This window comes from Pogona vitticeps, chromosome 1, assembly GCF_051106095.1.
Source record: "Pogona vitticeps strain Pit_001003342236 chromosome 1, PviZW2.1, whole genome shotgun sequence".
Lineage (NCBI taxonomy): Eukaryota > Metazoa > Chordata > Lepidosauria > Squamata > Agamidae > Pogona > Pogona vitticeps.
The window spans coordinates 12,665,222-12,691,359 of record NC_135783.1 but is presented as its reverse complement, the minus strand read 5'-3'; the positions used below and the strand labels follow the sequence as shown (position 1 = coordinate 12,691,359).

Sequence of the window (26,138 nt, the reverse complement as noted above, 5' to 3'; positions counted from 1 at the left end):
AGCCGGGCTGGGAAAACTACAATTCCCATACGCCTATAATCATAATCATAATAATTTATTGTCATTGTAAGGATATACACAGTATACCCATACAACGAAATTCACAATACAACGAAATTCGCTGTGCTGACAGGGACGCCTGGGAACTGAAGCCCAAGTGGATCCTGAGCTCAAAGACCCCGCAGTCCTGATCTGTCAGTAAAAATGATATCTTTATTTAGACCACACACACAAAAACCAGGCTTCCATGAATACAATTCACTTCCTTAGGCTTAGAGGAGAAAAATTATGAAAGCCCCCCCCCCCCCAGAGGGTCATGGTAGGGATGACCCGTCAGGCAGGTTGCTCGAGAGAGGCTTTCAACCAGTTCGGGGAAGGCTCTCATTCATTCATTCATTCATTCAAGACAAGCCACTATACTCTCGGGCGCCTTCCAGGAAATAACAGGCATACACCGCGCAACCATTTAAAAAGTTGGACCCTATCAAAACAAAAACCCCGGCATAAACTCAACACGGCGACAGCGTTACAAAGGGGACGAGGTTTGTAAAGGCCTGGGCAAACCGGGAGTCCTTCAGGGCCCCGCTCCTGCTTGATGATTCTGTCCAGGCCGACTTTTCGAGGGCGGCGAGCAAGGACGGCGTCGCCTCCTCTTCCGTTTGTCTTTCTGGACCGACCCCAGGGGCTCCCTTTTATTTCCACAGATACCCAAGACGACCTGCAAACCCACCCACCCCCCAATCCTTCGTGACTCCCCCCCCCAGCCTTGGGGGTCCCGACCCCCCCAGGATGGGAAACCCTGCTCTAGAGCCCCCTGGTGGTGGTGGTGGTGGTCGCTTTCCTTCCCGCCCTCCCTGAGCACGTGGGTGTGTTTTTGCCAGCGGCCAGGAAGTGACGTCACACTTCCCTCCGGAAGCAGACGTGGCCGGCTCCTCGGGTTGGGGCGGCGCTGGACAGTTCCGGGGCGGGGGCCCGGCTGGGCTTCCAGAGCGCCATGAAGCGTCGCAAGCCCCGGCGGCCGAGCGGGGTGGCGGCGGCGGCGGCCTTTCCGCTGCTCCTCCTGCTGCTGCTCTGGGGTCTCTTGGAAGCCGGGGCGGCCGGCGGGGGCGGCGGGCGGTCGCTCGCCCAGTTCAGCGACGACGTCCCTTTCCGAATCAACTGGCCGGGCAGCGAGTTTAGCCTGGTAGGTGGCCGGGAGGGGGGGGGCGAGGCGAGGGGTCGGGACCGGCCGGGGAAGGAGGAGGAGGAGGAGGAGAGGCCGGTGTGGGGCAGGAGGGCTTCTTGGCCCTTTGGGAGCCGTTTCGACAGTGTGGCCACCCGCCCCTGACCTTACTTACCCCAGAGGGAGAAAGAGAGAGCCCCCAAATGCCAGAGATGGTGTAGGTCAGTGTCCGTTGCGATGCACTTCGAGAGCGATTTCTAATCACACAGAGAGGTGGGGATGGAGCAGGTCTTTTCAGAAGCTTGTTGTTGTTAAGTCGTTAAGTTGTGTCCGACTCTTCGTGACCCCATGGACTAGAGCACGCCAGGCCCTCCTATCTTCCACCGCCTCCCGGAGTTGGGTCTAAGTCATACTGGTAACTTTAATGACACTGTCCAACCATGTCATCCTCTGTCGTCCCCTTCTCCTCTTGCCTTCACACTTTCCCAACATCAGGGTCTTTTCCAGGGAGTCTTCGCTTCTCATGAGATGGCCAAAGTATTGGAGCCTCAGCTTCAGGATCTGTCGTTCCAGTGAGCACTCGGGATGGATTTCCTTCAGAATGGAGAGGTTTGTTCTCCTTGCAGTCCAGGGGACTCTCAAGAGTCTCCTCCAGCACCACAATTCAAAGGCATCAATTCTTGGGCAGTCAGCCTTTATGGTCCAGCTCTCACTTCCATACATCACGACAGGAAAAACCATAGCTTTGACTATTCAGATTTTTGTCGGCAAGGTGATGTCTCTGCTTTTTAAGATGGTATCGAGGTTTGTCATTGCTTTCCTCCCAAGAAACAGGCGTCTTTTAATTTCGTGGCTGCTGTCTCCATCTGCAATGATCATGGAGCTCAAGAAAGTAAAATCTGTCACTGCCTCCATATCTTCTCCTTCTATTTCTCAGGAGGTGATGGGACAAGTGGCCATGATCTTAGTTTTTTTGATGTTCAGCTTCAGACCGTTTTTTGCACTCTCGTCTTTCACCCTCATGACGAGGTTCCTTAATTCCTTCTCACTTTCTGCCATCAGAGTGGTATCATCTGCATATCGGAGGTTGTTGATATTTCTTCTGGCAATCTTAATTCTGGCTTGGGATTCCTCCATTCCGGCCTTTCGCATGATGTATTCTGCATACAATTCCTCCCACTGGACAAAACCACACCGAATCCCTTTGTGTTACACCACTGAGGTGACAAGAGTTCAGGGAGATGGTCCAAATCACTCTACCTCAAGGTCTTCAATAAGTGTTACAACTCTTCCAGGCTAAAATTAAAAGAACACACAATCATCCAACACATACAGACCATTTGGAAGAATATGACCTTAATAATAATAAGTGGAAAGATATTGTGCACATGGACGTTTCTGGGTCTTCATATTTCTTGGACAGTATCATCGAAGCAACGAACATGAATTTGACACAACTCCGGGAGGCAGTGGATAATAGGAGGGCCTGGCGTGCTCTGGTCCATGGGGTCACGAAACATCGGGCACGACTAAACGAAACAATATTTCTAGGAACAATTACATCCAATAGGATCTGGAGATTCTGCTTAAATCTAGATTTAGAAAGCTTTGTGTGCCGTGTCTGCTGTGTGTTTCTTCTGCTTCAAACCCAGTCACTGTTATGTCACAATCTTGATTTTTTTTAGTACATTGAAATAATTAGGATCACTCTTATCTTGTGGCTTTCAATGTGGGTGTAGTAAAGAGTATGGGCCTTAGACTAAATGAATCCTGTAGTAAATTCTAGGCACTAAGAAGGAGGAGAGAAGGGGTTTACAAATGTACTTACACAGAAGACATCTTCATCTCCCAAAGAAACAGATTTTTGCTTAGGATATTGGAAAGTAAGGTGATGTGGAATGTGATGAGGTGTCCATGGAACCTTTGACTTTCCTTCCAGCATTTTAAGATAAAACTAGGTGAGAATTTTTCATAAAAACAGTTTGGGGGGAATTCAGTTTCTGATCCAGAAGACATTTTTCTTATTCCTGATTATTTTCAACCTATTTTGCACTTGGTATTATAAGAAATATAAAGAAGTAAATTTCTCCCCCTCATTTGGACACAGGTGTGGCTATCTTTGTGTACAATTATAGGATTGTGTTTATTCCCCTTAACAGACAGGGCCCTATTGTTGTTTCTGTAAGGTTTGTGTAACTTGCTATGGCTAATTAATAAGGTACTGAGGTGTGTCAGAGTTGTGTGCCTAGTCATTTGTCACATTACACAATCAAGATGCATCTTTTCATCTTGCCAAGGTACCTATAATTAGCAGCAACTAGTCCAACTATGATACAAACACCAGTAGGATTCTGGCCAAGGTGCTTATTCAGGCTTCTTGATGCTAAAGGTGATGCTGTTATGTGTTACTGAATCAGGCTTTCAGATGAGCACAAAATTTTAAGAATCCACAGAAAAGCTACCCATGTGGTACCTGCAAGTGGCCAGGTGGTGTGACATAGGGTAGGCTGTACATTAGTTCTGATAACCTGCGTGCTGGAGACAGTTTTTTGTTGTTCCTAAAAATGACTAGTTAAATTCTAAGGCTGTACAAACTGAGAATCAATCCTGTCTCTGTGGCGTGCAAATGTCTTTCCAGCAAACAATGTTTCCCTGTCTGGGGAGGAAATATGGTAAACCATAGGTAGTATATTCTGAGTGCAAGAGGTGGGCTACAGAAAGAAATGTTGGTTAGGGTGATGAAAATGCAAATCATATCCTAAGAGAAAATTACTTCCAAATACATTTTTGAGGCTAAACAGTATTTTTCAATTCACTAGTAATTGTTATTAGTATTGTTTGAAAACAATACAAAAGAAAAAGAGGAAGACAAAAACATGTCGCTTCTTAAAGCCTAACCATTATATTTTAATGTAGGCTTTGGTGAAAACAGGTCCACTCTGTCAGACGTTAAAAGACGGAATGAAATGTAGGAGAAATATCAGTTTCACATTAGTGTTCATTGGTTACATGCAGCAATTAGGCCTGTGTTTCTTTTACAGTCCTGTTGTAAAAAATACTTCAGGATGACAGAAGGCTGTTTTCTCTTCCTGAATTATTTTTTACAGCAGGAGTATAAAAGAAACATTCTGTCTCTTAATGTCTGACAAAAGTGGATGTGTCCACCAAAGCTTACATTAAAGTATAATGGTTGGTCTTAAAGTGCCATATGTTTTTGTCTTTTATTGTTTTGTTTGTTTCTATGCTTGCGTAGGCTAATACAGCTCCCTCTTCTAAAACTAGTACTGTATGGTTTGGTCACCCTCTTGTTGCTGATACAAAACATTCTTTTGTAATGTCAACTTACCTGTTCTTAATGTTGGAAAAACATTTCTGTTTCCTTAGAGCAAAGAATTAGAAAGATCCAGGGTAAAGCTAGTGGAAAGATGTTTTGGTGTCCTTGTTGATTCTGGCTTCTTACCATGCTCAGGAATTGCAGCAGTGTGTGTATAAAAACAAGGCAGTAGAGAGAACAAGTTGATGGTGGGAGAAAACCAGCAGAGTGGAAACTTTGCTGGGAAGAGAAACCAACCTTGGCATTTCCAGGTAGATAGCGTGTAAAGCAGCTTGCTTTGCTATGGCCTTAACACCCTCCAGCCATGCCAACATACATGTCTGAATGTATGAGCTGATGAGTTGAGTGAAATGGGTGCAGTCATTTGAGCAGGTACACCATCCTCACCAGCCAGAATGCGTGAAGTTTGCATCTGCACAAGGAACAGGTTTAACAACTTAAAAAAATACATTTCCAGCAATGCATTGTCAGAGCTTTTTTGCTCTTATTTAGGAACACTGTCTAGTTTTCAGTATATGTTCACATCCAAGGTATTTCCATTCTTTGCTCATTTTTCTTTTCTTTTTTTAGCCGACTGCTGGGGTTTTGTACAAAGAAGATCATTACATCATCATGACAACAGCAGATAAGGAAAAGTACAAATGCATTCTTCCATTATTAACTGGTGGAGATGAGGCAAGTTGTGTGTTCCTTTTGATTTAGACTCGAAATTTTAAAGTAATAAGTTCACAGCAACAGCTTGCTGTAGCACGTGAACTGCCTTTTTGTAATTAGAGCTTATAAAAATGTTAACATCACCAAAACTGCAGTCTTTTTAAAAATGTAGCTGCAGGTGGTGCCATAAGGAGAAGAGGTACATGACAGTGGGAATGACGTCCAGTGGCAATGTCAAGTTTTATAATTTTGGGGGGACAATTTTGACAATCTGAACGTTGAACATATCCTTTTGGAAGTAAGGTCAGAGCCAAGAGATCCTTGGGCAGTTTAGTCATAGTGCTAAACCAAAAACATACGGCAAAGGTATTGCAGTAGAAATATGAAATCTATCTTAAATTTGGGGTGTCCTGTACTGAATGATGTCCTTGCACTAGCAAAAAATCCATTATGGTAATGATTATCCATTGTTGCAGTTATAGTACTGCATTTTTGTTGTTGTTTCAGAAAACTTACACTCTTGGAGGAGGTTGAACTGTTCATGTAACTGTGTAAGCCAGCAAACTTCCACTTGCAGTAATTCTGATTCTGCTAGAGTTGTGTTGGATTTAGACTGGTGTCTTTTTCCAATATCTTTTTTCAGTATTTTATCATGGATAGCTGAGTTTTTAATACTTTTTATTGACATGTTTATATTAAATGTTTTCAAGTTTATTTTGTGTATATTAGCATACAAAACATTATTTTTATCTACCTTGTAAAATAAATGAGGCTAGGTCAGAGAGTGCTGCTGCTTAAACAAAATTTTATAAATGAAAAGAGCTTGGTATATACACACATGCACATGGTTTTGTATGTAGCACATGTTGGGCAGAGAGAGAAGGGATTGTCCAGATACAAATAGTAAGAATACTATATCTGAAAGAACTCCCTAAATCCATGGAAAGGGCTTTTGCCAGTCCAATATAATTTTCTACAGTACAAAATCTCCACAATTTCAGAAGGATGTTGTTTTTGAGAGATGAAGATGAGTCCTACAGCTTGGGCAAGGGATGTAGTATGACTTTTGATACCAATTGCTAGAAACCATGAACTAGAGGGTGCCTTTTTCCTTATGTTGTACTTGTAAGCTTCTTATTGGGGGGTATTCATATACATGAAGGGACGTGGTGGCGCTGCGGGCTAAACCGCAGAAGCCTCTGTGCTGCAGGGTCAGAAGACCAGCAGTTGTAAGATCGAATCCATGCAACGGAGGGAGCTCCCGTCGCTTGTCCCAGCTCCTGCCAACCTAGCAGTTCAAAAGCATATAAATGTGAGTAGATAAATAGGTACTACCTCAGTGGGAAGGTCACGGCGTTCCGTGTCTAGTCGTGCTGGCCACGTGACCACGGAAACTGTCTATTGACAAATGCTGGCTCTACGGCTTGGAAACGGGGATGAGCACCACGCCCTACAGTCGGACACGACTGGACTAAATGTCAAGGGGAACCTTTACCTTTTACTATTCATATATGAATACAAAGCTAAGAATTTACAGGAAACGTATTCTCTCAGTTCATCTTACTTTGTTTTTTAGTAAGGAGATTTGTTGGAAACCTATTAAAGTAAAGCGATGCACATTGTAAGCAGGGCTGGTCTGAGTCATTTTGCCATGAGAGGCAACCCAGCCAATAACATCCCCACATTATCCCAACCAGATGCGTAGCACTCAAATTATTTGATACATAGGGTAAAACATCCCATAAGTATATCTCCGTGTTCCCAGCAGCAAAGATCTGGTAACACCAAATCAATTTGCTCCCCTTTTCTGACCCATTGAAAATCTGTTGCCTGTGATGAGCACCTCACTCTGCTTCATGAAAGGAAGGGCTAGCCTTGTTTGTAAAGTAGGGAAGTATACTGGTGTTTCTCCACAGCAGAATTAACATTGGATTCTTCTTGTTTCAGGAGGAGGAAAAGGATTACCAAGGACCCAGCCCTACAGAATTGCTGGAACCCCTGTTTAAACAAAGCAGCTGTTCTTACAGAGTACGTCCACTTTGGTTTCAGACAGAAGGGCCCAGATCCCAATGTCTACATCAGTAACTGAGACAAAAAGGTGTTAAATGGATAAATGATATACAAGTGTGTATTTATGTCTTGTGAACTTTCTCTGCATTTTTGTTTCCATCTGTTTTGAATTTTTGGCTTCCTACCAGTCCTTATTCTCCAGTTGTTCTCATTAGACTCACTTTGTCAAAGACCTCCAAAGATCTTTTAGTCCCACAGATTCCTTCCCATGTTCGTCCTCTTTAAGAGGCTCTGAAATCGAAAAGCCATGGCTGAAAATGCAGCTGGTATCAAGGTTCAGCAACATACAGAAAGAGTTGCTGTTTTGTTAGCATTTTCCAGTGGGTATCCTGTTCACAGTCCTGGCGAATGCCACCTAAAGTCCTCCTATGCAACACATCAATATTCACATAGCAGAGGATGATGGAATAGAGAGCAGTGGCGGCAGCAGCACCCTTTGGTCCTTGAACCACTTCCCACCTCCATAACACAGCCACTTCTCACCCAACTATTCAAATAATGTCTGTCTTCTGAGCTCCTTGGGGCCAATATGTTGTGGTAGGGATGACAATGGCATTTTTTTTACTGAACACTGAACACCTTGGCTTTGCAAGCCTTCAGAGCAAGGCATTATCTCCGGACCTGCCATGGTATGGAAGTAAACAGAAGGCTAGTTGAAAAACCTCCCTTGTGCTTGCAATAGTTGGACAAACCCGGAATTGTCTATTGTCCTAACATGATTTTTCAATAGTTGTCTTTGACAGTAACCCAATACAGATACATAACCCTGAGTAGACTTTGTCTAGAGGGGCGGGGTATAAATTTAATAAAAGTAAAGTGAAGTAAGCCAGACTCCTTTAAAGATCATGCAGCCTAAAGAGGCCATTGTGCAAACTGGCCATCTGTCATAGTCCCCCTGTGTCCTCTAGTTAGGGGGTAAAATGTCGGATGGATGGTGAGCAAGACAGCCAAAACTCTTGTCCAATTGCCCCTTTGGGCCGTTTTCTTAAGCAGGATTTAAGCCCTAGTGGTCTCAGTCACTGTTAAAATAAGGGAACAGGGACCTTCTGTTTCATATACAGGTTTTGAGGTCCCAAATATAAGCAAAACATTTACTTCCCTCATTTGTAATAAATAATTGATTCCCAAGATTGTAATTTAACTTTGGCTGCAACTTTGCTGTTTTTAAAAAAAATCTTCTCTTGACCATCGTGTGCTATGTTCATTAACACAACGTCTTTTTAGATTGAGTCATACTGGACTTACGAAGTCTGCCACGGCAAGCATGTTCGCCAATATCACGAAGAGAAGGAGACGGGTCAGGTATGCGTTGCATTTATTCCTCAAGGGTAAAATAAGGAACCAACTACAAAACCTACTGTAAGAGCCATAGGGGGGGGAAACCCCTTGCCCATAGAACTGTGATCATTGTAACTATTTGCATATTTAATTGCTTTTAATGGTTTTTATTTTCACGTTTGATTTTATTTAATCTTAAAGGTTAATATCATTGAATTTATCTTAATATCATTGAATTTAGTCTTTATTTATTTCTATCAGTGTTTTTATGATGTGAGCTGTAAGCCTCCTTGAGCTAGTAGTGGAAAGATGTGGTAGAAATGTAATAAACAATAATGATGATGATGTTTTTGTCCTGAAGTTCATTTGGTCTCTTCTGGTCTCCTGAGACAAAACAAAAACAGATACTTTCGAGCAGAAATGGAGGTCATGAAAGATAATGGAGATTTCTTTCTTATTGTTTGTAGAAGATAAATATTCAAGAATACTATCTTGGAAATATGCTACGAAAAAGCATATTGTTAGATCCAGGTTGGTCATTTTGTCTTCTATTTTGTATTTATAAAGTATCGGGTAGCAGCCCTGGTTTTATTAGTGTGGCCATTTAAATATTCCAGCTGTGATTCCCACTGAAAACATTTCCTTTGGAAGAAAAATTTGAACTGTGTTGAAGACCTTTATTTTATCGCATGTTGCCAATACAGAACTTGATGCTTGATTTCTTCCAGAAAGCCCGTTACTAAATGATAGCTTAAGGGATATTTTCATTATACAGAAGCAAACGGCAGCTTCAAAAACAGTATTGGTAACTTTACAAGCTCTTGGCGTGTTTTCCTTTTAGCAAATGACAGTCTTTCAGAGAGACTTTTCATACAAGCACCAAATGTATATAGAGCTCTCAGACTGCTGGGGTGAAGACGGTTTTATGTACCTGTCCACCAGACACCAGCCTGCTTTGAAGTCTTCTTTGCATCCGGTCATTAAGCACTTGATCTATTGAATTTTTATTTACTGAGTTTCTTAAGAGACCTCACAGATAAAAGCCCTCTTCAGTTGATCTTCCCAAACCTATGAATAGCATTGTCGTTCCGCTGGCAATGCATGCATGCACTGCCTTCCCTACCAGGAAATTAGTCAGGACTTTGTTTGGTATGCATATCTGAAGAGGCAAATGATTAAAGCAATGGCTGGTTTGCAAAGGTTTGTAGAACTTGCTGTAGCTTATTGTGGCTAATTGACATGGTGTCAGAGAGCATCTCAACTGCAGAGTCAGCAGCATGACCAGGCACACCACCAAGGTGCACCCCCAGCATTTTGTAAATTAGTTGCAGTTAGTCGTGAAAGATGTTACACAAATGCTGATAGGATTTTGGCTGATAGAATACATTTAAAACAGCAGCTTTAAACAGTTAAAGAGTCGTTACAAAATAACTTTCACTGAAAAAGCAGAATGAAGCACCTGAGTGTTTCTGTATATTTGTGTGATGAGTAGTTCTTCCTAAGCTTATGTATTGTGCAACATGGGATCCCCTGGTACATTTGTGCTCCTGCTCAGTGAGTTGCAAGGAAGCCTAGCAGGATGAATACAGCCCAGGAAAGGACGATGCCTACAGCCCCATCTAACCCCGTTACAGATAAAAGTTAACTAATCTTTTTTATCTAAAGTAATTATATAGCTTAGCATTTGTGCCCAAATCCAAATGAATATTTACACCTGAGTAAATGTGATGGTAAAACTTGGAATGGTAAATAGCTGTTCAACAATGAATCCCTGATAAAGTTCCTAATTTTTATGCAACTGTGTGCTACCAGGAATTCAGTCAAGGACTAATTATTTAGCAGCAATTTGCTACTGTGAGTTACACCATTGCCATTACAGAGATACAAGTATTCAGTTGGATTGTGGACATTTTGTCAGATTTTTCACTTTATGCTGATTTTATACTGAGAGTGCAGTGTTGATGGATAATCTTTATTTCTGAAGATTTATCTGTTTGCTATACAGAAGTCACTGTAGAGATATTGGCAGCCCATACTTCATTTTTATCCCTCGTAATATTTTCCAGAGCATGAAGAGAAGGAAAGTGAAAAGGATAGTGGGAAAGAGGTAAGTGGGAAGTAAGAAGACATACCATATTTTGTAATTCACATCCGTCTCTTGATTATTAAAACTCATCTTTCCTTTCCGAGTTAGATGCAGAATTGTGTTTATTGATGCAGTTGTATTTTAAGGAAGAGACTGATAACTTTTTTCTAGTGCTTTGTGTCACTAAGATAGAACATTATTCAGATGTATTAGCTTTTCTGCAAGGTAATTTTCCTTTGGAGTTACAGTAGAATGAACCCCATCAAACAGAAGGTAATGACTTTGAATGAACAAATAGGGGCTTTTAATAAGGCTTATGCTTGCCTAGAAGCGAAGATGAATTGGTTCCCAAACTAATTCTATTTTCTTTCTTTTTTAATTTTACTATTTTGGTAGATCCCTACCAAAAATATAGAAGGGCAGATGACCCCGTATTATGCTATGGAAATGGGAAACGGCACCCCATGTAGCTTGAGACAAAACCTGCCCCGATCGAGTTCAGTGATGTACGTTTGCCATCCCGAAGCAAAACACGAAATCCTTTCCGTGACTGAAGTCACTACGTGTGAATACGAAGTCGTCATTTTGACTCCTCTGTTATGCAGCCATCCTAAATACCGGTAAGGCATTTTAGCATCAACTAACTTCACAAAAACAGCTTGGGAACTCTAATTTTTTTAACATTCCTACCTCTGGTCAAAGGCCACAGCCTGGGGATTGCCTTCTAGTATTCTGTACACATCCTATTTTCTGAAAAGCTCCCTCTCGCCAGCTCTTCCCATAAAACTTCCACATTGGAGCTTAAGCTGCTTCAAAGAAAAGTTCAAGGGTGAAATGTGCCATTGCTGTGTCAGTGTCTCTCCTTTCATCTGCAATGCCTGAAATCATCTCTGTGCTCTGATGTTTTCATATAGTTATCTGCTGTTTTTCCTACCTGTGCTGACTGATGTGGAGATAGTCAAACCACTGTCTCTCCCAGCTTTAGCTGTGATATTGTGTATGATGATCAAAGACTGGAAAGGTGGTCATGCTGGGAGAAGCATTCTAGAAGTTATTAAAAATATATATATTTTAAAAAATCACTTTTCTCAAGCAGTGGCGGAATAACAAAAGCATTATACAGTGGTGCCTCACTTTACGATTGTCCCGTTTAACGATGAAACTGCATTACGATGAACTTTTTGCGATCGCAAAACGATGTTTCTTATGGGGGAATTTCGCTTTGCGATGATCGGTTCCCTGCTTCGGGAACTGATTCTTCGCAAAACGACGATTTTCCAACAGCTAATCGGCGGTTTCAAAATGGCCACCAGGTAAACAAAATGCCCCCCCACTGTTTTCTGGGAGGGATTCCTCACTGCACAGGCACCGAAAATAGCCGGCGTATGGAGGATCTTCGCTGGACTGTGAGTTTACAGCCCTTTGGCACGCATTAAACGGGTTTTAATGCGTTTCAATTTTCTTTTCGCATTACAACATTTTCGTTCTACAGCGATTTTGCTGGAACGAATTAATGTCGTAATGCGAGGCACCACTGTATCATTATTTGATTTTGTTTGCAAAGCATATTTTCGTTCTACAGCGATTTTGCTGGAACGAATTAATGTCGTAATGCGAGGCACCACTGTATCATTATTTGATTTTGTTTGCAAAGCATATTTTCGTTCTACAGCGATTTTGCTGGAACGAATTAACGTTGTAATGCGAGGCACCACTGTATCATTATTTGATTTTGTTTGCAAAGGATATTCAACAGTGGCTGAATAATGGAAAGCAGTATATCAATGTTTGATGTTGTTTGCAAAGGTTTAGAGCTTCCCCTGTGAATGACATATTCTGCCAGTCGTTGCCAGGATCCCCACTTAAACCCCAGAACCTGCTACAGCTGGAGCAGCAACAGGAAATGCTGAAGATGCCTTTCAGGAGAGCCAAGGAGGTAGGAACCCATTTATGCCACGTTGATGACCTGTGTCTGAAATACGCACTCGTAACAATAAACTGCAGCAACTGTTATGATTTTTGCTGTTGTTGCTGCTGCTATATACAGTGATGCATCGCATTACAACGTTAATTCCTTCTAGCGAAATCGCTGTAGAACAAAAACATAATGCGAAAATAAAAAGCCCATTGAAATGCATTAAAACCCGTTTAATGCATTCCAGTGGGCTGGAAACTCACCGTCCAGTGAAGTTCCTCCATAGGGCAGCCATTTTCGGTGCCTGTGCAGCGAGGAATCCGTCCCAGAAAACAGCGGGGAGCCATTTTATTTACCCGGCGGCCATTTTGAAACTGCCGATCAGCTGGAGGAAAATCATCGTTTTGCGAAAAATCGGTTCCCAAGGCAGGGAACCGATCATCACAAAGCGAAAAACCCCATTCAGACCATCGTTCTGCAATCGCAAAAAGATTGTCGTAATGCAGTATCATCATAATGCAGGGCAATCGTAAAGCGAGGCACCACTGTATAAGGCAAAATTTGTGGTATCAGTTGCAGCTCAAGACCCCCAAGAAGATAGGAAGCTACATTATACCAATTCCGATTGTTGGTCCGTCTAGCTCAATACTGTCTACTCTTGACTTTCAGGACTTTTTTCCAGCCTGGTCTGTAGATGCTAAGTTGGAACATGGAGCCTTCAAAATACAGGCTGATTGGTGCCCATTTCTGCCGTCTCTTTGACTGCAAAGAGCTTCCCCCCCCCCCCAAAAAAAAAGCACTGGAAATAATTGGCAAAGCAGTTCTGCAGAGCTGCAAGTAACATAATGAGTTACTTTTCCAAAGTTTTCATGAGTATTCATTGGCTTACTGGGCAACCGTTGTAATAACTAACAGGAATTTGTTTGTTTTTAAAAGTTACTTTTCAAACCCTGGGTTTAATATACTTGCAGTTAATAAATGTCAGCCACATCTAAACTTGAGCATATTTTAAATTTCAGGAAGAAATTAATTCAGCAAAAGAAGACAAATTTTCGTCTTTCCACAAGCCAGTTGCCGTTGGAAACCCGCAACTGTTAACAGTTGGAACAACACACATTTCCAAACTGACAGATGATCAGCTCATAAAAGAGTTCCTTAGTGGATCTTACTGCTTCCATGGGGTGAGAAACGCATATGAAATAATAGACTCTGCTTCCTACTTAGGTTTATGTGTGCCTCATACCAGTACTATCTCTTGCTCTTGCATCAAATCCAGTTTGATTCAGAAGAGAACTCCTGTGTGCCAAAGCTATATTATTTTAATTAGTGCACATTATTCATAGAAAAACAGCAAGACTTTAGAAAATAACACCAGCTAGAATCCCAGGAGGTTTCCTATGGCATGTTTCACCTCCCTGAAGACAGTTTTTTTTCTTCCTACAGTCCTCTTTCAAATCTTCCTGCCCCCAAAACACATAACCACAAACAATATCCAGTGCATGTGTGTCAGTCAAGAGTCAGTCAGGAGTGAGTCAGTGAGTTAATCAGAGTCAGAGGCAGAAGAGATAGAGATTGAGTTAGAGACTGGTTGAGATAAATAGATAGAGAAGGCGGAAATTATATGGTGAGAATATTATGTACATCTGAAGAACCTGTAATTATTAAATTGACTTCACTTTAATAAATAAGTTTTGTATGCATTCACCATACAAGTGCCTGATCAAATGTCATTTGTTTGCATTCACCATACAAGTGTCTGATCAAACGTCACAATTGTGACGTTTACCTCTTTGAGGCAGCTATGTTTTGTGCCCTCACAAAGGCTCCATTCGTGTTTTCCTTTCACTGCCACCAGTGGATTACCTTAGTCCACAAAATAATGACATTTGATCAGATACTTGTATTGTGAATACAAACAAAACTTATGTGTAGTGTGTTTCCTCTAAACTTTCAAACACGCGCGTGCATGTCTGCACATACAATTTATTATTTTATTTATTTATTTAATTTATATCCCGCCTATCTAGTCATGGTGGACTACTCTAGGCGGCCAAAACATTCAGACCAAGGTTCCCGCTTAGCTGCATGGCTGCGTCGCCCTCCCCCCACACACACACACACACACAGAGTGAATGTTTCCAGCCCCTTTGGTTCTGGCCATGGCAAACCCCCACACGGGGGGGGGGCAAAGTTGCAGGGTGGAGCCATGCGGACGCCTAACTTTCCCTCTGAAAATAAGGGGGGCGGGATGTTGATTCAGGCTGCTGTTTCAACTCGTGAACAAAAATAAACATTGAGGACAAAACAGTCAGAGGGAATGCCTGTACTCTGGGGAAGGGCTCTTTTCCAACTGCTCTCATGCATCATCATACAGCATGCTTTTGAGCTCAGAGGCAATATGGCAAGGGAGGGGTGTTTTGAAAATGAAACTCTGTATGTGTGTCTGGATTTTTTTAAAAAAAATTAAGGGGACAGTTCAAAATAAATAGAAGTTCCTGGAAGCAAAATCACTGCTTCTAGATCATAGACTTTCAGCACCGGAGGAGTTTATAAGCAACAATATTGCAGTTGCTTATGGGCCCCCTTATCAGGAGAAAGGCAGCCTATAAATAAATAAAACAAATAAATAAATAAATAAAAATAGTTAACTGCCTATGACAAAACAAGAAATTGGTAATCCAAAAAATGTTTTAGACAAAATAAGCCATACAAATGGATGTAGGCTGAGGGGAATCAGGCAAACATGAGATAATATGCATCGTGTCTAGTTGACGGGCCAGACTTGAGATTTGTTTGGCGGTGGTGGCCGGCTGTGTTTAGATGGTCCCTTGTCAGACCAGGACCTGAAAAGGTGGGTCTTAACACGAAGGAGTTCTCTCTCTCGATAGAAAAGTGCCACACTAAGCAAAAGGCTAGGTTAGCCGCTTGCTCTCTAAATGGTTGCTTTCTATATATATTGTTTTCATTTCGTTTGTTGAGAAGAACATTCCTTCATGTGAGCTTCTGACTGAACTCTTAAATGATACAGACCACAAAGGCACACACTAATTTGCCACCTCTTATGACAGCGAGACCCTAAAAATCCCTTCGGGTGAACAAAGAAAGTTACAGTGGCTTCACATAACCCCAGAAGTCCCTCCTTTGATCTCCCTTTTTTAATCTCAGAGCCACCATGTGTCATGGAGGACGTCTTTTTTCTTTTGACACAAGAGTTGTGGGCGTGTAGTTGTGCTCTCTGTTTACTTTCACTTCAGTAAGACAGAAATGTCTTGGTGTGCTAGGTATTTCCTTTTCTTCTAGGGCGTTGGCTGGTGGAGGTATGAATTCTGCTACGGCAAGTATGTGCATCAGTATCACAAGGTATGTAGAAACGACCGTCGGCGGGTTCTGCCACTCGAGGGCCCCCAACGTTGTGCTTTTCCTTAGCAATTTGAAAGGGCGTTTGCCAAGTCTGTAGCCTAACCACGGATGCCCTCATGCGGCTGGCCCTGATGGACATCTCCTTTGAGGCTAAACCAGACATAGGAATCTCTCTTACGTCTGCAACTTTGTCCGGCCCAATGAGCTTAGTATTTTCTTCAGCAAGGGTTGGGAAGCCTTTTTTGCCTGTTGATAAAAATGTCCCATGAGTAATCGGCTGGGAATTGCACATCACTCTGGGTGATGGAGGCAGGGCTGAAATAGGAAAAGGAGAGTCTATTTCTCTTTTTTTTCCCACCTCTTTTTTTTTCTCTCCCTTTTCCCACCCACTAGGCTTCATTTCCACTTACATGGGATGTCTTTTCCTCTCCCTTCCGGCCATCTGCCCTTTCTGGCTCCTTGCTCCTCACAAGAGAGAGGAACGGATTGCCTTCCAGAGTGTTCTTCCGTACTTCTTCTGTTGTGCTACACTTTCCTTTCCCCTGCTTCTGTTTTTCCTTCTGTCCCTCTGGATTCCCTCATCTGGCTCAGCGCAGGACTCCAGACATAAATCTTCTCCTGAGCTTTCCTTTGATCCCAGGCTTTTTTTCCCCCTCAGCCTTCCTTTGCCAGCTATTGTTTTTCAATCACACAAATAAGCTACGGTTCCAAACTATCTCCCTGGTATGGTCAAACTGTCCTTAGGTTCTGTGATTTGGATCAAGGAAGTGTTCTATGAAACGTGCCGGTGCGTCCTGGCGCCGCAGGTCAGAAAGGGCCAAAACAGCATCTAGCGTTATTTTGCACAACACAAAGATGTCGTCGCCAGGCTGCGATAGCCCTAGGCTAGCTAAACTTCCTGTTTAAACTCTGCCTCATCATATAAATCAATGTGGTGGGTGGAATACTTTGGGCACAATCCAGTGGGCAAATTTGTGGCATAAGCGACCACTGGAGTGAACAGCAGCTGCCTAAGAGGTGTGGATTTTTGTGTAACATCTCATCTTTCAACCTCTGAGACATCAGGAAGAGGTCTTCTGCTAGATTATGTCTTTTCTGATCTCCTTGTGCATACAAGGAGGGAAGTGTAGGATGATTTCCCTTTTTTCATAGAAGATACAGGGTCATTTTGCCCACACAGAGGGACCGTAATGTGACTTCTCGACTTGTCATGTGCTGTCCATGGTTGTGTATAGTCATATGCTCTGCTTGATCTTGTGAGCACATTCCAGATTTGCCAGATCATGTGTCAGCAACATGGAAAACGATTTTTAGTGTTTTTCAAACTGTGGGATTGGGTAATTTACAGAAAGTATTCTTTCTATGTGGGGGCCCTCTCTGGAGCGAGACAAATACCTGCTATTATATTTACTGCACTGGGAATTTTATTTAAAAGTAGTATAAATATAACAGTGATCAATCATCCAAGAACATGAATGAAGTGTCACGACAGAAGAAGCCTTGATTAAATTAAGGGGAATTTTAAAAATATTTTTTTTTAGGATAAGGAAAATGGTAAAACGACAATAGTGGTGGGTACGTGGAATAAGGAGGAACATCTTGAATGGGCTCAGAAGAATGTGGCTAGAGCTTATCACCTCAAAGACGACGGCATGCAAACAGTCAAGTATGTAAGAGTTGCTTTTCAAATACAGTGCTAGAGAGGGGGCTAATCATTTAGTTTTAGCACTTGTGTTAATGGATAGCTCAGTGGTTTAGGCATCTGGTTGAGAGTTCGATTCCCCGCTGAGCCTCTGTGGCAGGGGCTGGACTTGATCTGTTGGGTTTGCTTCCAGCTCTACAGTTCTAAGATTCGTAATATGAGCTTATAGTAAGTTGTTTTTTAATCCACCAATGCGCCTAGTGGGAGCTCAAAATGTCCCATTGTATTCCTACTCCAGGCTTTTAAAAGTGCTGAGTTTCACTCCATGGGCCCTTTGATCTGCCTCCCTTATTACAAAAACTTCCCTTCCTGTGATGTTTCTTCCTGTAGGCAACTAGACAAAGTTGTGCTAAAGATTGCTTAAGCCTTGGTTTCGGAACTGCCAGTTTCATGGAGGCTTTGCAGAGGCCTGTATGTTCTGCCAGGTGCTGACATTTGGGCTTAGCTATGCGAGTAAACTCACCGTGGCATAGGGGGTGAGTGTCACATCTGTTGATCTCACTGTTATATATTTTGGGTTGTTTCACCTGCTTTACAAAGTTGCTGTGAGAATGAAATATTGGGGAGAATCAATGTAGTCTCTCCCTTGGGGGCGGAAAAGGAGGGACGTAAGTTATTAAGAGAAACAGCAATTCTTTCAGACACTGACTTTCTAGGTCTCTGGAGGGCCCTCGGAAGGCTGCTTTTTCCCCCTTGCGTTGCTCATAAGGGCAGTGAGGCAGTTGATCAGCAGCTGTCGCTCCTCTTTCCCACCATTAATGCCCAGTGACTTCATCTTTTCCCAAAATGAAACTGAGCAGTTGGAGATACCTGCTTTTTCCCCCCTCACTGTTCACATGCTAACTCATTTGCACACTCTTAGGGCAGTGTGAGCAGGTGAGAAAGAGGACAAGTAGCAGACGGGGGCTTTGTCTCTAGAGCAATGATTCCCAAACTTGTGTGCCCAGGTGTTCCTGGACTAAAACTCCCAGAAGCCTTCAACAATAGCTGTGTTGGCCAGGATTTCTGGGAGTTGTAGTCCAAGAACATCTGGAAACGCAAGGTAGGGAACCACTGGCCAAGAGCAAATGAAATCATACCTTTTGTTTGAGCCAGTCCACTTAGCTTGCATAACCATGAAAATCAATTGAGAAAGTTAGGTTTGTCAAGATTAATTAAATGAAAAAAAAGTAAGCATGTTATACCTAAGTAGAAAGCTGAAAGCTGGCAGCGGGCGCAGAGACGCTTTTGGCTTCCCGGGCTTCCAAAGCTGCACCCGCTGCCCTCTGCCTCCTGTCCCCACGGGGATGGGAGGCAGAGGACAGTGGGGACAGAGGGCAGTGGGTGCAGCTTTGGAAGCCCGTTTTTCCCCCCTTTGGCTGAAAAAAATTAAATGGTTTTCAATGCATTCCTATGGGAAATGGACCCTCGACCTACAGACTTTTCGAACTGCGGCCACAGTTCCAATACAGATTAATTCCATAAGTTGAGGGTCCACTGTATATGGCAAGCTTTGAAGTCCAGTTAAGATGGTGCCAAATTTGAGGGCTCAGGAAAGAAGCAAAAAAAAAAAGTTCAAAAGTTTGCAAGACGGAGTGGCCCATGAGGATGTAGACAGACTGATATGCAAAATGGAAATAACAGATTCAGTGCAGAAGAGGGGAAGACATCAGCTCACAGCTGTCCCCTCTCCGCATAGGCGAAAGCCCAGTTGTAACTCTTACGGACCCTTGTGGCATACTGGTTTATACTGCAGTACTGCAGCCAAAACTCTGCTCATAACCCAGGGTCAATCCCAGGTAGCCAGGTTGAGGCTGACTCAGCCTTCCGAGGTCAGTAAATTTGGTACCCAGCTTGCTGGGGAGGGGCAATGTGTAGCCTGCATAATTAAATTGTAAACCATCCAGAGAGTGCTTGAAGTGCTATGAGGCTGTATGTAACCAACTTGCTTCGCTTTTGCTTTATAGATCTGTCCATTTCCTCCAGCAAAATACCCACCAGGCTCCAAAATTGGGTTAAGAGTAGAAATGCAAAAGCAACATAGCAACTTTTGTCAACGGAACTATGGATTAAATGTAGACCATGTGGTAGATAGAAAAAAGCAAATTAAAGCCAAATTGGCAGTTGTACTTAGTGGCTGGAAGCAGATGGAAAGTTCATGGAAGTGTAGTGTCATGGGAAAACGTCATCTTGGGAAGGTATTTTCAATATAAAATAAAAGATAACCCTGCAATCCCAAATGAGTTACCAAGGGTTAACATGTCACAGTGTATACAGATGAGTGCATCTTTGGGCCTGCCAAATGGATTTATGCATTACTGCAGAAATGCCCTTTTCTGGGTTTATGAATAGTGCAGAAGTGTGATAAAACTATCCACTCTCCCACAGGCCAGTGTGTTTTTCCGCAGTTCTACGTGTATGTCACCATGGTGAATTCCTGCTTGATAAGCAGTTACCTGTGTACACACCATATGTTACAGGGAACTGGCAAAAAGCATGCCAGTCATCCACATTGAGCCCTGCTTTTAATTCCTGGAACTCATCTGGGTCTTGTGTATCTCACCAAAACTAAGACCCACAACAAGTACCACTATAAACGATACAGAAGATGCAATACATCCATCATGCCTTTTCACCCATCCTTTATGTAAGAACAAGCTTGAGCTTGCATGTAACTGGTAGACATCCTGTACTTATTTATCATGTTTATTGTGCCTGGTTTTTATTCTTATTTTCCTATTTATCCATCCTGTATTTTCTGAGGCTTTTAGAAATACAAGTCTTAATGGCTATGAGGCACGGTCAGCCAACAGACTAATACATTTTGTGGCCACTGAAATTATGGGTCTTGTGAATTGTAAATACAGTATGGCATTGTATTTCTAGAGAAATTAAGATGAATGGTATTATGAAGTAAACCAAGTTTACTCTAGTATCAGCATCCATGTGGTTCATATGGAATTATTTTCCATTCCACCAAAATCTTGGAAACTCTATGAGCCATGTCTAGGTCCCAAACCAGGACAGATCCAAGCGTAGAACATTGCCCAAGTCTTTGCATACTTCTAGATATACTTAATCGAGAATGTTCTACATAAAATCCAGCACTAGTTGTGATTTTGTTTGTGAAATTTGCAATAGTTCTGTAACTTACGGAGGCAAGAAGCTGCAATTCTTGTTCTTTAAGAAATCTGTACTTTTCTTGACAGAATGGTGTCTCACTACTATGGAAATGGGGATGTTTGCGATTTAACTGACAAAGCTCGACAGGTGACCGTGAAACTGAAGTGAGTCCCATCCTTCAAAAATAATTCAGTTCCATACTGGTTTATTTAGATTTTCTATTTTAATTAAAAAATACTTCTAATATGTTTCCTTTTGTGCTTTTAAAGAATAACATGACCTTGGCCAAAATCCTGTTGAGTTCTTACGCCGGCATAATGCAAGTGGTATAAATCTCATTGGCTAAAGGCTGCAAGTTAAGAAGTTAGAGCAAGCATTAGCTGTTGCTCACTGAGTGTGTACAGTAACACAATAACAAATGCCTGTGCCAACTTCTTAGCTTGTCAACAAGAATCACAAAATAAAAAAGAAAGGACATTGCAGTCCCTTAAAGACCAACTGCTGTATTTTAATGTAAGCGTGTCTGGAACATTTCCACTTCATCAGACGTAAGAGTCAGAACACAGAGACTACATAGTAAACATTTGTGCAAGGCTCTAAAATAATGGGACAGTAATGTTTGGCTGCATTTCACCCCTGGATTTAAGAGCCCTGTTTGGTGTTCAGTTCTTTCGAAGCTTGGTTCTGTTTAAAAGGGAAAAAAAACCTACGATAGAAGGAAACAAAAGTAGAAACCTGTTGGGGCAGTTGACCAATGAGATTCACACCTGTTGCGTTATACCAGCGGGTGTAGTTGATACTTATACTTATTAATAACTGAGCACAAGGCAGGTAGCTCCTTTAGGTCCCTCTGAAGACGTGCATGCCCTGTACAAGGGCATTGACCCAATTTTCTGGCATCTTCTGTCTGGTGACTTAAGTGTTTATCTTTACTCTGCCTCTCCTGAAGAAACAAACTTTAGTTTGTATCTGCTGCCCTCATTCTGTGGTGTAGCAGTCTCAGTACTTAAGATATCCTTCATGTGATGAAGACCACAGAGGCATGTTTTAGCAGTGGTTGGGGGCTAAATATTGGCTTATGGAGTGTACAAAGAGCAATCCCACAAAATGTTGCAGAAAGTACTGCAACATTCATGCCAGTAATGCTGCTTAAAATATTGGGGCTGAAAGTTAGCTGATTAAACAAGAAGCATTATTATATCTAGTGTGGGGCACTCACTAACGTCTTTCTTTATTTTAAGATGCAAAGAATCTGATTCTCCCCATGCGGTCACTGTTTATATGCTGGAGCCTCATTCCTGCCAGTATATTCTTGGGGTACGTACTTGTGAACTCGGTCCAAACCATGCCAGCTTCTAGAAGTAAAGCTGCTCATTTAAATAATCAGAGAAAGGATGTTCAGTTTTCAGTCACTGACATTTTATTGAATACTAAAGGCTTGTGTGTTTTTTCCCAGTAGACTACAGAGCAGCTTTCTAGACATATGAGAGGACCCTCTAAGGGACGAGCTTAGATCTGAACGATATCTACTTTCCAAGCACTGTGTTTATAGAATTAAGGGTGATGGGAAAATAGATCAAGATTAATGTAAGAGCTCCTTTAACCCATCTGGAATTCTTCAAGGGAAAATGTTCAGAAGCTGCAGTGAAGTAGCCTCTAAGCCACTTTGCATTTTAAAATCTGCAGGCACCAGCTAAGAGACTGTTCTTTCAAATAGTTTATTCTCTCTTCTGTGATATTAAGATGTAGGATGGAACATTAAAGCTCAAACATGTCCCACGCAAGGTTTAAAACTGAACTTCATTGTAGTTATAGCACTAATGAAAAATCTGTTGCCGGGAGTAATTTCTTCTCAGAAACACTCAATTTTGCCTATGCTGTGATGCAAACGGAAGGTAACCTTTGGTTTTAAGGTGCAAATTCTTTTTCCCCAGTAGAAGTTATTTTCCATTAAAATAAAAGTCTTTAAATACAAAGAATATGGGACACAACCCAGTTGAAAGCTAAGCGTTTAGCGGTCCTTGATTTACATGTAAGGGAAATGAACTACTGAGTGAGACTTCGGAGTGCTTGAATTTTTGACTGGGTTGCACTTGTCTCTCTATTTTGTTTTATGAAAGATGATAGCCCTCACTCCCTTGCAAAAAATCTAAAAATCCAAACTCCCTCACAATTCAGGCAACAAGAAGGAAAAAGACTAGTATCCAGTGCTATTTTTATGAAATTTTAAAATGCTGATGGTTAACAATGAACATACTAAGAGTTTTGGAAGTCTCTTCCACTGTACTGTCCAGATAGTGTATAGTGAGAAATGCGGTGTATCCAGACTTAAGATCTTGCAAGGTTCTTGGGGGCCAGGTGAGTGCCTTCCCAGTGGGATCTCTTCATGACAGGGGGAGGCCCAGAATGTCAGTGTCTCTCACAAGATTGAATAGCAGCTTTTCACTTTCATGCAGGAGAACGTCAAGAGGGGTGCAGTGACCGTTGTGTCACCAGTCCTCAGGAATGAGCCCTTATTTTGTCTGTATACAGTGGTGCCTCCCTTAATGATGTTAATTCGTTCCAGCGAAATCGCTGTAGAGCGAAAAGGTCGTAAAGCGAAATAAAAAGCCCATTAAAACACATTGAAAACCCTTCGATGCGTCCCAGTGGTCTGAAAACTCACCGTCCAGCGAAGATCCTCCATAAGGGCAGCCATTTTCGCTGCTGGTAAAGCGAGGAATCCGTCCAAAAACACAGCGGGGAGCCATTTTAAGCAGCCGGTGGCCATTTTGAAACCCGACGATCAGCTGTTTGCTGATCATCGTTAAACGGAAAAAAAGCATTTAAAACATTGGTTTGCGATCGCAAAAACCTAATCATACAGCGATTTTGTCATAGAGTGGGGCAATCGTTAAGCGAGGCACGACTGTACATGCCATTCTGTATTCTGTTTCATGACAGGATGCTGGAAGCTTCCTTTTATCATGGCAGGCTTGTGTTACTATGGCAAGGCCAAAATGCATCCAGGTGATGCTCTCTACTGCGGAATTCAAATGTCAGATGACCTACTGCAGGGATATAGAAGGGCTCAGCTGCAGCAAACAGTGGTTGCGTGAAAAGATAACACGCAGCTGTAACAATACATTAAAGTAACAGATTTAAGTAGACCACAACAAATAGCTTGAAACCAGATTTACTCAAATTGGACCCATTAAAATCAGCAGAACTGAAATTAGCCATGACTTGCACATTCCATTGTTTTCAGTGTGTCAGTTTTAACTTTGATCCAGCTCACTGTATACGTACTTTAGATTTCCTCAGAATTGTTCTGTAATAAAGTAGCTCCGCTGTGGCTACACAGCTCAATAAGTTGGGTATCGGGATATAGAGCCAGAGATTGGAAGTTCAGATCCTCACTGCATCCCAGGGAACCGTCAGCCTGTGTCGCCTTGGGCAAACTGCACAGTCCTCAGAAGGAAAGAAATGGTAAAACCACTTCTGAGTTCTCTGTGTCTAGAAAACCCTGCAACCGGGTTAGCATAAGTCAAAAGCAACTTGATAGGATGTGATTATTATTAATACAGCAGATGGCTGGACGTTAGCCTGCCCTTAGTCCAAATCGTAATGAGATTACATGGACTGGATAAACAAATTAACTACTCGTCTTTCTTCTTTGATCCTAACAATATTAGCATTTTAATGTTCGCTGAAATTTTAATAGCCATGCAGACATGGCCAGTGGTACTGCTGCCTGCCATACACTCCAGCTGGGTTTATGCTTCTAATCACCATTGTGGCTGCACATTCGAGACAGCTTACCTCCTAATACATTTCAATACTTCTTTCCCATTCAGGTGGAATCACCCGTTATATGTAAAATTTTGGATACAGCGGATGAATACGGACTGCTTTCAGTGCCCAGTTAGTAGTGCAGAGAATTGATTAAAAGTCCAGAGCCACGAAAGCTGAAGGAAGAAAGAACGCTTGGACTCATGCACATGAATTAACAGGGAAGAGAAAGGCTGAGCCAGAAAGACCTCACCAGCAGCTCCATCCGGGAAAGCAACTTGGCTATCGGGAACCACTCTGTGAATATTATATGTATATAAAAGCCTATTGATAAACTTTTAAAAATTAAAAACATCTGTAATGTAAAACGGAGTCTGTTTTCTAAGGTGTCGTGATGTCGGCTTGAATGGACTAATTCACATCCTACTTATAAAGAAAAAGTATTGTTTCCTTGCCTTCAGGGGGATGAGGAGGATCATCTTCTACCCTAAATGTTCGGGTAATAAAAGTAAATGATTGGGGTTTTTCCTAGTTAAGCAAATTGTGCTTAAGCAAATATTATTATTCTGAGTCTTGCTCTTAACATCCTGACCACCACAGAGCAGTTTATCTGGTTTGGTTCAGATGTTTAATATACTACAAAAAAAGCCTTTTCTCAATGGAAGAGAGTCGACTCTGCAGCCTCGCCTGACACATCTGAAGTAACACATGGACTGCTTCAGAAGGAAGGTGAATGGAGACAGAGCCAAAAAAAAGAGATTTTTCTTATTAGATTCACACACAAACTGAACACGTCCTGGCTTTCAGCTTGAACCAGGAATTGCACGGTCTCAGCAAAGGACCTTCATAGACATGGATCCGTCATGGAAAGGTATGAAGAATGTCAAGACAGAGTGATGATGAAGAATGGCAGCGTGGGAGCTGAGTACCTCCTAGCTCCAGGAAAAAGGAGCCACAGTGAGTGAGTAGCCTTCACCGTGGCTTAGCATGTAGAAGTGTCTGTGTATGGTCCTGCTTTTGCCTTCAAGGGGGTCAGATTCGTTGCCCTTCTGCAGCCAAGCAGTTTATTACACCGGTGGTGGAAGTCATAAGCATTGGCTCCTGATGCTATGTAGTGGAGAAAGCTGTGCTTTAAGACACACACCCCACCCATTACAGCCTTGCATTAAATGGTAGGAAATACAGGATTACTTGCTTTTCACTTGTGTTCTCTGTTTGCCATTCTTGGTGCCAGTTGGGCAGCCTGTGAAGTGGCACAGCTAGTGTTTATTTACTCATTTAACTGGCGACAGGGCTCTTGACTGAAAACAGGATCATCTTGTGCTTTCACCACCCAGTACATATGCCTGTAACTACCCACATTTAAAGGGAGGAATGAGATTGATGCTAGGATCCAGTATTCGAGGCCCAGGCTGATGCCCACCAGAGACGTTACTTTAACTGCTTCCTTGGATTGTATAAGCAGGCGCACAATCCCTCTTTTGATGGAGAGCTCTGTGACAGGAGGATGAGGAGTCTTCTAGAGCAGCCATTCCCAAAAAAGATATTTTCCAGCCATAGCCATAAACACAAAGAAATAGAGACCAAATCAGGATCATAAAGGTCACACGGTGAACCTTATAAGGTGGTGTGTGGGGAATTCTTTCCCATCTGTGGCCCCCTCTCAATGTGCCAGAACCCACCCACCCCCCGCGAGAACGGCTG

At 42.4% G+C, this 26,138-nt stretch overlaps 1 protein-coding gene across 1 annotated transcript; it reads left to right on the top strand.

Moving 5' to 3' along the window:
* The first annotated feature begins 939 nt into the window (after nucleotides 1-939).
* ERLEC1 (endoplasmic reticulum lectin 1) lies at nucleotides 940-24,802 on the top strand. Its single transcript, XM_072987442.2, has 14 exons — nucleotides 940-1,183; nucleotides 5,067-5,171; nucleotides 7,098-7,178; nucleotides 8,445-8,522; nucleotides 8,966-9,029; nucleotides 10,565-10,605; nucleotides 10,981-11,204; nucleotides 12,391-12,520; nucleotides 13,519-13,680; nucleotides 15,800-15,859; nucleotides 17,401-17,525; nucleotides 20,750-20,827; nucleotides 21,905-21,980; nucleotides 24,500-24,802. Exons 1-14 carry the CDS (start codon nucleotides 995-997, stop codon nucleotides 24,569-24,571), a joined length of 1,485 nt encoding a protein of 494 aa, XP_072843543.2. The 5' UTR covers nucleotides 940-994; the 3' UTR covers nucleotides 24,572-24,802.
* The last annotated feature ends 1,336 nt before the right edge of the window (nucleotides 24,803-26,138 follow it).

Coding starts and splice junctions, on each gene's coding strand:
- ERLEC1 (XM_072987442.2), top strand. CDS start 995: ATGAAGCGTCGCAAGCCCCGGCGGCCGAGCGGGGTGGCGGCGGCGGCG. Junction 5,172..7,097: donor TATTAACTGGTGGAGATGAG/GCAAGTTGTGTG, acceptor TTCTTGTTTCAG/GAGGAGGAAAAGGATTACCA. Junction 15,860..17,400: donor ATGTGCATCAGTATCACAAG/GTATGTAGAAAC, acceptor ATTTTTTTTTAG/GATAAGGAAAATGGTAAAAC.